Source organism: Podarcis filfolensis, assembly GCF_964270895.1.
Source record: "Podarcis filfolensis genome assembly, chromosome: 2".
In the NCBI taxonomy this organism is placed as follows: domain Eukaryota; kingdom Metazoa; phylum Chordata; class Lepidosauria; order Squamata; family Lacertidae; genus Podarcis; species Podarcis filfolensis.
The window spans coordinates 64,670,992-64,683,135 of NC_139605.1; the positions used below are offsets into that span (position 1 = coordinate 64,670,992).

The 12,144-nt window shown below is 42.2% G+C and overlaps 1 protein-coding gene across 11 annotated transcripts in view; it reads left to right on the forward strand.

Moving 5' to 3' along the window:
* KLHL3 (kelch like family member 3) overlaps positions 1-12,144 on the forward strand; it is a 96,241-nt gene that overhangs the window by 43,958 nt on the left and 40,139 nt on the right. For 2 of the 11 annotated variants that reach the window (XM_083593154.1, XM_083593155.1), the window contains exons 2-3: positions 7,620-7,676; positions 9,242-9,452. In XM_083593154.1, the coding sequence (XP_083449280.1) occupies positions 7,620-7,676; positions 9,242-9,452 (268 nt within the window). Of the gene's footprint in view, positions 1-1,374; positions 1,436-3,973; positions 4,047-7,619; positions 7,677-8,981; positions 9,453-9,561; positions 9,629-10,815; positions 10,838-12,144 lie in introns of those variants that run through there. The other 9 variants (XM_083593156.1, XM_083593157.1, XM_083593149.1 and 6 more) reach the window with 9 other exon arrangements.

Here is a 12,144-nt window from a genome sequence, read left to right on the forward strand (position 1 = left end):
CCCTTCATGCTGCTTTGTGTAATACTTTGGTAGTCTAGTCTTTAGCACTAAAGCTTTATTGTTTATAAGCTGCAGCATGATTATGTATATTCCTCTTAAAAGGAAAAGGCTGGTGGTATACCACTGTTTGTTAACAGTTATAAAAATGGGTGTATGCTGACCATAAAGTTTTCTTTAGCTGCCATTGAATACTTTCAAGTGATCTGCTGTAAGAGAGTGTGCCATATGTTGTAAACAGTAAAAGCTGAAGGCTGAAAGTGCCTGATGCAAAAAAGAGGCCAGTTTCAATTTCAATAGGTTGACTACCAGCACTTCTGAGTCCTGAAACTAAAGCATTCCTGTATATGGAGAAATGTAGAAATGATCCAATACTTTACAGTTCAGTACTGTTCTGTTAAGACCAGTGTATCTTGTGTCATCTCCCCCCCCCCCAACTGAGTTTCCCTTGGCAGAGTTTAAGAACAGAAGCTGTGTGCCAAGCTCCAGGTCTAGGTCTAATTAAAGTGCAGTATGTTAACAATCTTGGGCAATTTCTAACTGCTGTCTAAATTCTATAGTGTTTTTTACATAATGGTTCTAGTTATACACATGCCAGATACGGTGAATACATTGGATGAAAGAAGCAACTATAGTACTCTGATCCCACCCCCTTTGCAGTAACTGATACCTACATAAGAGTGCAGTATTGGAGACCCAAGATTCTGATATGGATTAATAATGGTAGTAGTTTACCTTAACCTGTGTTTTATATGTGGGATCACAAAATTGGAAACCTGCTTGTTTTAATGTTCATTGAGATGTCACATTTAAAGATAAGAGTGGGGGGGTTTGCTGAAATGAGGGCTGGAGGCTTAGTTGCTCTTGAGTTTGAACAGTCGGTCTAATGAGTGATTAACTTGGTGAAGTGGAAATAAATTTCAACCCTGTGCTTTTATTTTTAGCCTCATAATTCACTGCCTACTATCTGGTCAATTAGAATCATCATTGTGTCTAGAGATGCCTGCTTTTTCTCCCCCTTCATATATCAGCTGTATATGAAAGGAAATGAACACAGGCAAACTTAAGCTTGATGTGAATATGTTGGCTTGAAACAACTTGTGCACTTAAGTTCTACAATTCAGTTTCTAAAACATTTAAACTTTTGATATTTGTTGGTCTTCGTGCATTGTCTTGTCTTCGCCGCTCTGGCTGCTTCACATATTGGCAGACTGTTTCTCCATAGATCCTCTGTGTTTTCTTTGGATTAGATCTAGCCCTGGAGTCTCAATTTTGTCTCTTACATGTTTACATGAATGGAAGAGGGACCTTGAACTCTCCCCCCAGCTTTCTTGGGATAGATATGCTGAAAAGCTCTCGGTCAACAATGCAGATTGTGACACATTTCATGCAAGATGCTGTAATCCCATACATCTTGTCATGCTACCCTGAAGGAAAGGTATGGTTTTAGTTCAGAAACTGAAATTTTAGTAAGCAGGTGTATTAGAAATAATTTATACACCATACATCTAAATGAGCTGTGAGATTAAACTTTGAAGTCAACATACTATTTATCACATACGGTTAACAGGGTCTCTTCTGAGTATTCACATTTTATATATAACATTAACAACAATTTAAGATGGTGTTCACATGTAGTGTGTGCTTATAAAAGCAAATGAGAGGAATGCTTAATAACTAAGCTTGTTCTCAGTGTTTGGTAAAAATAACTAACTGAGGTTTTTTTAACCTAAACTTGATGGTGATTTACACATGCATGTTCATTACTTAGTGATTTTCATTGGTGAAGGAGCCATGAGATCAAATATCAGAAGTTAAGCTGAGAGATACTAAGTTACTTAAGGTCATCAGCAATGGTGGACTTGAATTGACTGTTTCTACAACCAACTAACCTTTTTAATGCTCTGTCTCATGGATCTTACCAAATTTATCATTGTTCTTAACTGCTGAAAATGCTAAAGAATTATTTGGGATTAATTATAATTGGTCTGTGCTCAGTTGTGTGGTGCTTATTCATACAAGTAACCTTAACTGCTTGGAAAAGCATCTGGTTTACTATCAGTTTTAATAATTTCTGAGGGCATAGATCTGCAGGGAAAGGTGAGTTCTAGTCAGAGTTCATTTAAAAGAAGCAAACATATGGAACCAACAGACCTCTCATGAAAGTCAGCTTTACATAAGCTTATCCAAAAATTACCTGTGAAAGCACAACTCTACCTGCACTGCTGTGCAGCATAAAACAATCATTAACCAATGAGCAACCAGGGGAACAACTGATCTGATCTTGGTGCTACTCAGTCCAAATAATCCTATAGAATAATATTTTATCTTTAACCTCTTCTGTAATTTGGACTATGCAAGAATGCTGGAAAATTATGACTTTCAACACTTACAAAGTATTCATAAAGCAGTTACACATAAAAAATAGGTCAATAGATTACTGAACTCTACAATATACAAGAGTTTATAGATCTGTTTATATTTTGTTCAGCTCCTAAATGGTTGTTACATAGAGTGAATATTTGCTGCACTAGGGTGTAGTGATTGATTTTCAAAATACAAATATGTCACAAAGAAATGTTGACCCATAGACTTCAGTCATATAAATAGATACCTGTGAGGTCAAATTCTGATCCAAAGCAGCCTCTAGCTGCCTATGACCAACTGCTGCTGCTGCTTCAGAAGAATGACAATTTTATAAGGTCTGAAAAAAGGATGTGTAGAAATACACGAAGTCTATATTGACCAACTTGGAGAGTGCATGAATGAATTAAAACCTACAGAATTGTAGAGCTGGAAGGGACCCAGAGGGTTATCTATTCCATGTTGTAAATCAGTTTCTTTTTCAAACTTAGTATCTCTTTTTAAAATAGCCAGCTTTAGAATCACATGTCTTTACTCAGAAATAAGTGTCTGTCCAGCGCAGTCCAAAATGTGTGTATTTCTGTAGCCTAGGGCTATTCTAGAATCAGTAGAAATAATATTTGTAAAATAGTCCACACATAATTTAGATCTGCTGCATATTTTTTTGCCTCTTAAGAAGCACTTCTTGAGACAATTGTTTCATTTTTCAACTAAAAAGTCATTGTGGACTGATGCTATTCGATATCGCTTTGAAAACACATGTAGGCAGTCCTGGCAATGGGGGTGTATCCACTACTGCCCAATGACACAGATGGGTGTATACCAAGATCACAATCACCACTTCATCCTCCATTCACTAAGGGAATGTGCAAGGAGGAAAAGGTGTGGATAACCTACTTACTTATTTATTTGTTAAATCCGTTGGTTGCTTTATCTTGCCCAAGGCAACCTAATGGGACTTACAAACAAAAACAAAGTCCCACATAAATAAGGCCAAGGGAAAAAACAATACGTACGTTGAAAACATGTCACCACAACCACGCATAACCTTACCAAGGGGAAGGTTTTCAAATGTGTATCAAATAACCACACCCTTGTGGTCAGCAGGATCTAGAATCAATGCAACATGTGAGGACAAACATGAACAATTACGGGGTGAGAGAAACTATATTTTTGTGCTGCAAGTGGATTAGCGTGCTAGCAGCCTTAGAATTAGTCCTCAGAATGCTAGGTTTGTGTGAATGATTTCAAGAGAGAAATCAAGTGGCTGAATAATGTAAGCAATAAATGCCAATTTTCTTTCTACTTCAAGCTTACTCTGCCTAAATCTCAATCCTTGGCGCTAGTGTGATAATACTAAGCATTCATTTGCTGGCACAGCAAATCTGAAGATTTGGATTGCTAGTGATTCTAACACACAGTGTCAGAGCTAGGATTACAGAGGTTCCAGAAAAAGATCAGTCTCCATGAGAATTAATTTATGAAAGCTAAGAGGTCCTTTATACTGTCTTGATTAGGGTTGCTAGGGTAAGATTTTTGAGAGAGTCCTATACTTTTGATGATGCTGCCCTTCACTTAAAAACAATCTTTTTTTCTCTCTCTTGATCTTTAGGGGAGAGTGCCTGCACTTGTGTGGCGAAAACGGTAGAGCCCACAAACCAAAAGGAGGTAGCTGTAGGCTGAGTGTAATATTGAGTTCTTAAGTACAAAACTTCTTTATAACACCCTTGCCCTTGCCCACCCCCACCCCTCAATAGCCCCATGAAACTGAGCATGTTCTCAGTGGGTATGGAATACTGATGGGGGAGCACCTGGAAAACCAGGCGAGGGAAATGGAATGGAGCGGTTGGAGGAGACACACTGCTTTCTGCTGCAAATCAGGTTACCTGTTTTAAAATGCTCCAGGGCTGGCTAGAAGTCAGGGCTGGCCAGAAAAGTCAATAGAGATACATAGGATTTTAATTTAGCTGGGACTGGGCACCAGCATCCAACCTTGCCTCCCTCCGAAAAAACCTACCCCAAAGTATCTTGAACTTGGTTCTTAATTAGTGTGAAAACATACACACACACACAGAGAGAGAGAGAGAGAGAGAGAGAGAGAGAGAGTTTCCAAAGCAAATGCAGCACCTTGTGCATATTGCAGGTTGGAAGAAGCTGTATCTGGGGGAAGAGGTTCACACAGCCCTGCAGGGGTAGTTCATGCTGAATACTGGCACAGTCAGGCTGCAATGCTACTCGTTGATTTTATCTCCAAAGTGCAGGTTGAGCTAAGGGCAATATAAAACTGCAGTGTAGTTTGGGGCTGTGCCTCATTCCTGAGAGTAGTTTACAGTGTCCCTGGCACTGCAGTCCACTGTTAATGTTACAGACTACAGTAGTTGTGAAGTGGGTTTGGATTCCCACACAAAAACCCTCCATGCTTGAGTTGCGGTCAAGGTCAGACTTTCTTCCAGGCCAAGTCAAGCACTGAACTGCATTTAAAACCCTCATGCTCCATTGATTTTGGTGCAGAATGGTTTCCCTTTTAAATGTTCAAAAACAGTTTCTGCACATGGTGAAAAGCCCAGGCCAGATCAGTTACCCAGTCTTAGATGCGGCTTCTGTTTTGCAAACCCTTCAGCTACAGGTAACAAACTCCAGGGGTATTGTGCAACATTTTGTTGCAAGGCCTTGTAGAACCTTAACAGTGACTCTTGTGTGTCACTCCTTGTGTGTCCAAAACTACACTAGCCATGCACAAGAAGGAGGTATCAATAGGCTACAAGAACCCTAAGGTTTGCAGAAGTGTGAATAATTGTTAAGGGTAAAATTCCAAGTGGCGAAATCCCCTCCCCTCAAAACAGCCTTCCAAGCCCTGAGCCTGCCAACTGTTGAAGGGAAATTGGAAAAGTTGGGATGGGAACTATTATGGACTCTTTCAAATGAGGACATGGTTGGCTAGAATCCAAAACAGGAGCACACTGGGTTCAACATGTGGAAATAGATGTACGGCAGAGTGTTTTTCCATCTATCTAGGACTGCAGTGATGGGAGAAGAGGTATGTGCAGCTTTTAAGGCACAGAGCTGCAGTTGGCAATATTGGAGTTATGTATGTAGGACTCATAAATAATCTCTCACACCCTTATACTATGGAAGCTTTCAGTTAACATTTAGATCTGCCTCTCCTTGTAAGTTCTCCAAGGCATGAAGCATACTATCCATGTTTTTAAAAAACCGATTTTGTTAGTTTTTCATAAGAAACATGAGAATACAGGCCCCCCTCAGTAAACAGTTTCCCCTACCTACCCATGTCTCACAGAGTTTTATGGGAAAACATTATTCCAAAGTTTCAAATGTGAGTCTGGTGGATGCCTCTGTACTTTATGTTCCATCAGGTATGTGCTGAAAAGGTCCTTTTATGCACGCTGAAATCAACCTCAGTACAGCAACGCTTCTATATGGCTGTGATTAATTTGAACGTAGAGAATTTATGGGGCGCTCTTATGTCTCATAGGACAAGGAGGAATTAATAAGAGCCCAGAGTCCTTGCTCAACAGCCATCATCCACACCTCATATTTTGAGGAGTTTAATAGTTTGCAAAATGTGGTTTCTTTTCTACCCTGCTTAATTGTACAGTGGTACCTCTGGCTGTTTTTGTCCATGGAGTTTTCTTGGCAGGGATACTAGAGTGGCTTGCCTGTTCCTGCTCCAGGTGGATCACGTTTGGTCAAAACTCTCCACTATGACCTGTCTGTCTTCGGTGGCCCTGCACAGCATAGCTCATAGCTTCTCTGAATTATACAAGCCCCTTCACCATGACAAAGTAGTATTTTGGCCACCTCATGAGAAGAGAAGACTCACTGGAAAAGACCCTGATGTTGGGAAAGATGGAGGGCACATGGAGAAGGGGACGACAGAGGACGAGATGTTTGGACAGTGTTCTCGAAGCTACTAACATGAGTTTGACCAAACTGCGGGAGGCAGTGGAAGACAGGAGTGTCTGGCGTGCTCTGGTCCATGGGGTCACGAAGAGTTGGAAACGACTAAATGCCTAAACAACAACACCGCTGGTTACAAACTTAATTCGTTCGGAGGTCCATTCGTAACCTGAAACCGTTCTTAACCTGAGGTACCACTTTAGCTAATGGGGGCTCCCGCTGCCGCTGCGCCGCCACCGCGTGATTTCTGTTCTCATCCTGAGGTAAAGTTCTTAACGCGAGGTACTACTTCCGGGTTAGCGGAGTCTGTATCCTGAGGTGTTTGTAACCCAAGGTACCACTGTACAGTCGATGTCTCCCTGCTGCCCTTCTCCTCACCTTGGAGAACTCATGTGTATTTAATTGTGTGCTATCACTATTTCTGTTTAACAAAATGTTTTGCTTGTTGAATTCTTGTCCATAAGGGGGGAAAACCCATTGGAAAGAAAGTTCTCCTTAGGAGTTTTTTTTAAATCAAACATGGTAGATGATAAGGAAGTTCCACTCGTCCTCTCAAACAGCTTTCCAAATTACTTGCCAGCTTAAAACGTTGACCCTAAAAATATTAACTAGAAATTTCAATGGGGGCATCAAAATAAGTACATTTAGAATTATAGCAGCGCTAATAGGGAAGGGCAGAGCATGGGAATTCTAGCAAAAACAATTTCCACTCGTTCAGCTTTGAAGGGAGTTTGGAAGTAGACAAAAGATACTTTTAATACCTTGCTGAAATGTTTTGTCCAATACGTATTTGGGCATGACCTGTTTTGTCATGCGCAAGTTCTATAAATGCATGCTAAGATTGCAGTCCGCTTGCCCTTGGTTTCTAACAGGTGTGGTGGAGAGACCAAGATACAAGCAGCATGTAATATCAATAATAAATGCTTAAATAAACATTATTTCTGCACACTGTAGCACATTATAGCTGGAATGCAACATGGACAAAAATTAAATTGCTGAATGGTTTCAGACGGACAGCAATAAAGTGGACAAACTGCAGGAAAAGCACCCCTAGGGAAAAAAGCCTGTTGTAGGCAAGAGAAAGAACTCAAGTTATATGTAAGTTTGCAGGGAGGCAATACATTTGTATTCTGTTGACAAAAGATGTACCTTGACCGCTAATGGAAATTAACCATTTTTCATACGGTAAACAGGCTGAGAAACTGCAACCTGGTTAAGATCACTTAGTTAATAAGGGTTATAACCAAGGATTCAGAAGCTCACTCTTACCCGCTACTACTCTATGTTAGTCTTGGCAAATCAACAGTGTTCCTCTGACATGTTCCATTTTCTCTTTGTAGGAGTGGAAATGTATAGGACAGATGAAAGAACAGGCTGTTTGGTCCTTCAGCAGACAGGTATTTGTTCAAATATTTCAGAAAGCTGCTTACATTTGCATGTTTATATGTGACAGTATATAAAATCTACTGCAAAGACAGAGCTGTGTAGTTGTTTGGTTAATATATAATGGGTTATGAAATTTTTGATTTTGATTGAATAGTTCTTTTTGAAGTCACGGGGCTTATTGCACCGATCCTGGCTGGTCTGCACTGGCTGCCAATTAGTTTCTGGGCCCAATTCAAAGTGATGGTTTTGACCTATAAAGCCTCAAACAGCTCAGGACCGCAATACTTCAAGGACCGCCAAACCCCTCATAAATCAATCCAGACCCTGTGATAATCATGTGAGGTCCTTCTATGTGTGCCTCCCCCACGAGAGGTCTGGAGGGTGGCAAAACAAGAGCAGGCCTTTTCTGCGGTGGCTCCCCATATGTGGAATGCTCTCCCCAGGGAGTCTTGCCTGGCTCCTTCATTACAACTTCAGGCACCAGGTGAAAATGTTCCTCTTCAACCAGGCGTTGTGGTGGTTATTCTTTTTGTTTGATTACATATTTTGTGTTGTCATCTTGTATTTTTATGTTTTGAACCACCCTGTGATCTTCCGATGAAGGGCAGTATACAAATTCAATAATTATGATGATTAGATTTATAAATAAATAAACAGAAACAGAACTATTCAATAAGATAGAAAATAGGCAAACTAGTGAAGGGTTTTTAGTGAATGGGAATCTGCAGGCTTGATCCCTGCTGCAGTGATTACAAGAAAAGTTATAACTCAGCAAGTGTGTTTGAGCTTTGTATGGCATTTAAGGGTGAGTCAAATCCCACTGGGAACTTGGTCACCTGCATGCTCCAAGTTCAGTGGGGACTGCTTTTTAATTTAGGAATACAGCCTAGATTTCCCAGGATGTTTTTCTGTGGCTGCAAGAGGAGAGCCTAGCCAGTGGTTCAGATGAGGAAAGGGTGGGCAGTTGCCTTGCATTCTAATACTTGCATCAGTTTGCCCTCGCCCACTCTGAAATACTTTTAATTCTAGGGTTGGTGTCATTGGATGTTAATATTTCCTCTTTTCACCGGCCTTTTACCTATGTGATAAGTAGGTGGCTCCCTGTGCTGGGGGACTTTAGAACAGGACGGGATCAAAATCCAGATAGGTAAGTGATGCAATGCACTTGCATCCTGCAGAAAAAAAAGAGAGAAAAGGGAACCAAAAAAAGTGTCAGGGAACCAAAAAAAGTGTCAGTTTTGGGAGCAGGGTGAATTACATGGGGGGGGGGGGAAAGCACGTGATTTCTCTTACATTTGCCAAGTGTGTGTATGTATGTGTTTAAAATAAAAAAGGCCCCGAGGATACACTGTGCAAATGCAGCATCTGGGGCGGTGCAAACGCACCTATGCCCACAGCTGCTGTTGCCAGGAGACTAGTAGAGTAGCAAGCTTGGAGCGGGAGGAGGCGAGGCAGAAGGGAGTGGGCTGCCGAGGCTGGAGCAAGAGCAGCAGCAGCAGCAGCAGCGGGGAGCTCTGGGTAGGGAGTGTTCTGTTTGCTGCTGCAACGCTAAGCTCTGCTGCTGCTGTTGCTTTAGGAGCGAGAGGAAGCAGCTCCGCGGAGGGAAGGAGGGGAGCCGACTGCAGCCATGCTGAATCACAGGCGCTGACTGATTCGGCCGGCTCGCTGCGCCCCGATCAAGGAGGACAACGTTGGGAGACGCAGCGGCGGCGTTGCCCGAGGCCAGGAGACGAGGGTGCATGCAGAGTTCAAGCTCCACTCCGGCTGCGCACAATGGACGACGAGAGGTTTGTGCGGGTCGGAGGGGAGGGAATTAAGTGTGTGTCTGTCCGCGACTGGAAGAGTGCAGGCGCCTTTGTGTTTGCGTAGGCAAGGGGTGGCAGGTTATGCCGAGCTTTCCGGTGGGCCGATCGATCCCCATGGGAGGACAGCCCTGCCGGATCCATTTAGCATCACTCCCAAAGTTAGCTGCTGCAATAACCTTCCGCGTGGCGCGGTTCATTTGCATGCGTTTGTTTGTCGTGGCCCAAAGGATCGCCAGTCCTCCTGCTCGCAGGCAGGCTGTCTTGTTATTTGTATTTTGGAGATGTGTGGTGTTTGCACAGTGCGAGCTCTCTCCCTCCCCTCCCCTCCCCTCTCCACCTTGGACTCATTCATCGCGGAATCCTTCATCACTTTTCCAGATTCTCTCTCCCTTCCCTACTTCCTGCCTCCGATGGCCCTGGTTTGAAATTCTCTCTCTCTTCCTCCCTCCGTCCCTGCCTCCCTCCTTCCGCTTCTTTTCGGCGTGTTTTTCAGACTTGAAAATCGCTTTGCAAGCGGCTGACCTGGGGCGCCCTGTGGTTGTGCAGTTTTAAGAGTCTTTGCTGCTTGAAGGAGGCAATCGTCGTTTTGAGAGCAACCATTCCTCCTCCATCGGGCCAGGCTTTTAACCTAATAGTTTTGAGTTTAATAACCAAATAAAAAAGGTGGCAATCCTCATAGAAATACATATCTGCTTGATAGAACTATATATCTGCTTCGTTTGCACAATAGAATACAACTATGTGATTAAGTGAGAAGTCTGCCTTGTGAACAGCAGGCAGTAGCCCGGCCACACGTTAAGAATGCAGGAGCAGTGATTAAATTCAGGTCTGCTGGCTCCAGCTTGAACTCGGCTTTCCCTTTTAATTTATCCCCCCCCTTTTTTTCAGCTGTTCTGGAATTCACTTTCTAATCCGCAGATACATGCCCGCTTCGTTCCTTGGCACAGCAATTACATAGGTGAAAGGCTAACTTGTTTGGATTTAATAAAACTAAAAAAAAAAAAAAAAGTACAGGAAGTGTGCTTGTGGGAGCCCAAACAGTTGCTATGGAAACATTAGAATTTTTAGTAAAGTAACACAGGGTTGATTCACACAATCTGGTCTCCTGTTGTGGCATGTTAGTAACTATTGCTTGCTGCAGGTTTTTTTTTTGGTCACAGTTGCTGATTTGACTTATTTTGGGGTATGAGGTTGTGGGGGGGGGCTTTTGGCATGTGCAGACAGATAATGGCTTTGTGTGATCCACCTGTGGCTCCCTGATATGCAGGACGTCATGTGATCGGACCATCACTGTGGTTGATCAACACAGTGATTGATCTTGTGATGTGATTCTGGTCACATGATAGACTTCCTCTCCATAAAGAAATGTAAGTTACAGTTAATTATATAAGGAAAGACATGAAAAGTGAGCCAGCGTTTACAGTTTGGTAGTAACTGCCAAAACGATACTGAGCACGCTTTCCTCGCTTTTGGTTGCTTATTTCAGATCTTTTAAATCTTAACCAGTCTGGCAGTATTTTAGACACTTAAACCAACATGAGTGTAGAACATTTACAGATCCATTGTGGAGATAATGCCTATGTCTCCTTCTAAAGCAGAGACAAAACCAGTACCACCAGTGACCTGTAACATAGCACACGAAAAGGCAAACAGTAATAGGTACAGTACACATAATAGAAGGGCCTTGTCTTGTATTGTTCATTTACAATATCCGTGATGCTTAACTAAGATTATAAAACATAATACTTGGAACACGGTGAGAGGGTGTAGCAGTGTTTTCCACTTTACAAAATAGAAATGTGTTTTTCCTGCATTGTAACGGGATTTGAACTGCGTGAAACAATTATGGAAAGAATACTTAGTTTTGCTTTCTTGGAAAAACAGGATGTGCAGAGCACTTCCTCTGCACATTGTGAACTGGATGCCTTCAGAAAAGGGGGAAAAGTTGAGGCTCTGCTGCATATGGAAGCAGTAGAAACATGAGATGCAGTTCCTTCCCATAGTATAGTATGATTTAACTTGTTGCTGCTATCGGTTTGTGATGGAATGCTGCTTTAGATACTTCTTTCTAAAGGTTGAGATCCAATGCCTCATTGAAATCAGTGGAACATCCCACTTTCATATGCCCAGAGCTGTGTCAGAGCTTGTTCCTTATGGTGTATTTTCACTGAGCTGCACTATATGTCCAAATAACTGCACCCCCATGTGTTACTATGGTCATGTAGACATTTTCCATTCATTGTTGTCCTTCAGCCTCATGGAGTGTCTGTGTGCATTATTTGGAAAACCTGTGTGAATAAGCTCAGACATGTGGTTTCAGTACAGTCATACCTTGGAAGTCAAACGGAATCTTTTCCGGAAGTTCGTTTGACTTCCCAAACGTTGGGAAACCCAATCGCAACTTCTGATTGGCTGCAGGAAGCTCCTGCAGCCAATCAGAAGCCCCGTCAGACGTTCGGGTTCCAAAGAATGTTTGCAAACCAGAAAAGTCACTTCTGGGTTTGTGGCATTCGGGAGTCAAAATGTCCGAGTACCAAGGCGTTCGGGATACAAGGTTCAACTGTATTCACCTATTTTTCTTTACTGTAACCTGCCCTCCCCCCCCCAAAAAAAAAGTATAATGTTTTGTTACTGAGTGGTATCTAAATATTCTAAATAAATCCCATGTAAGTGT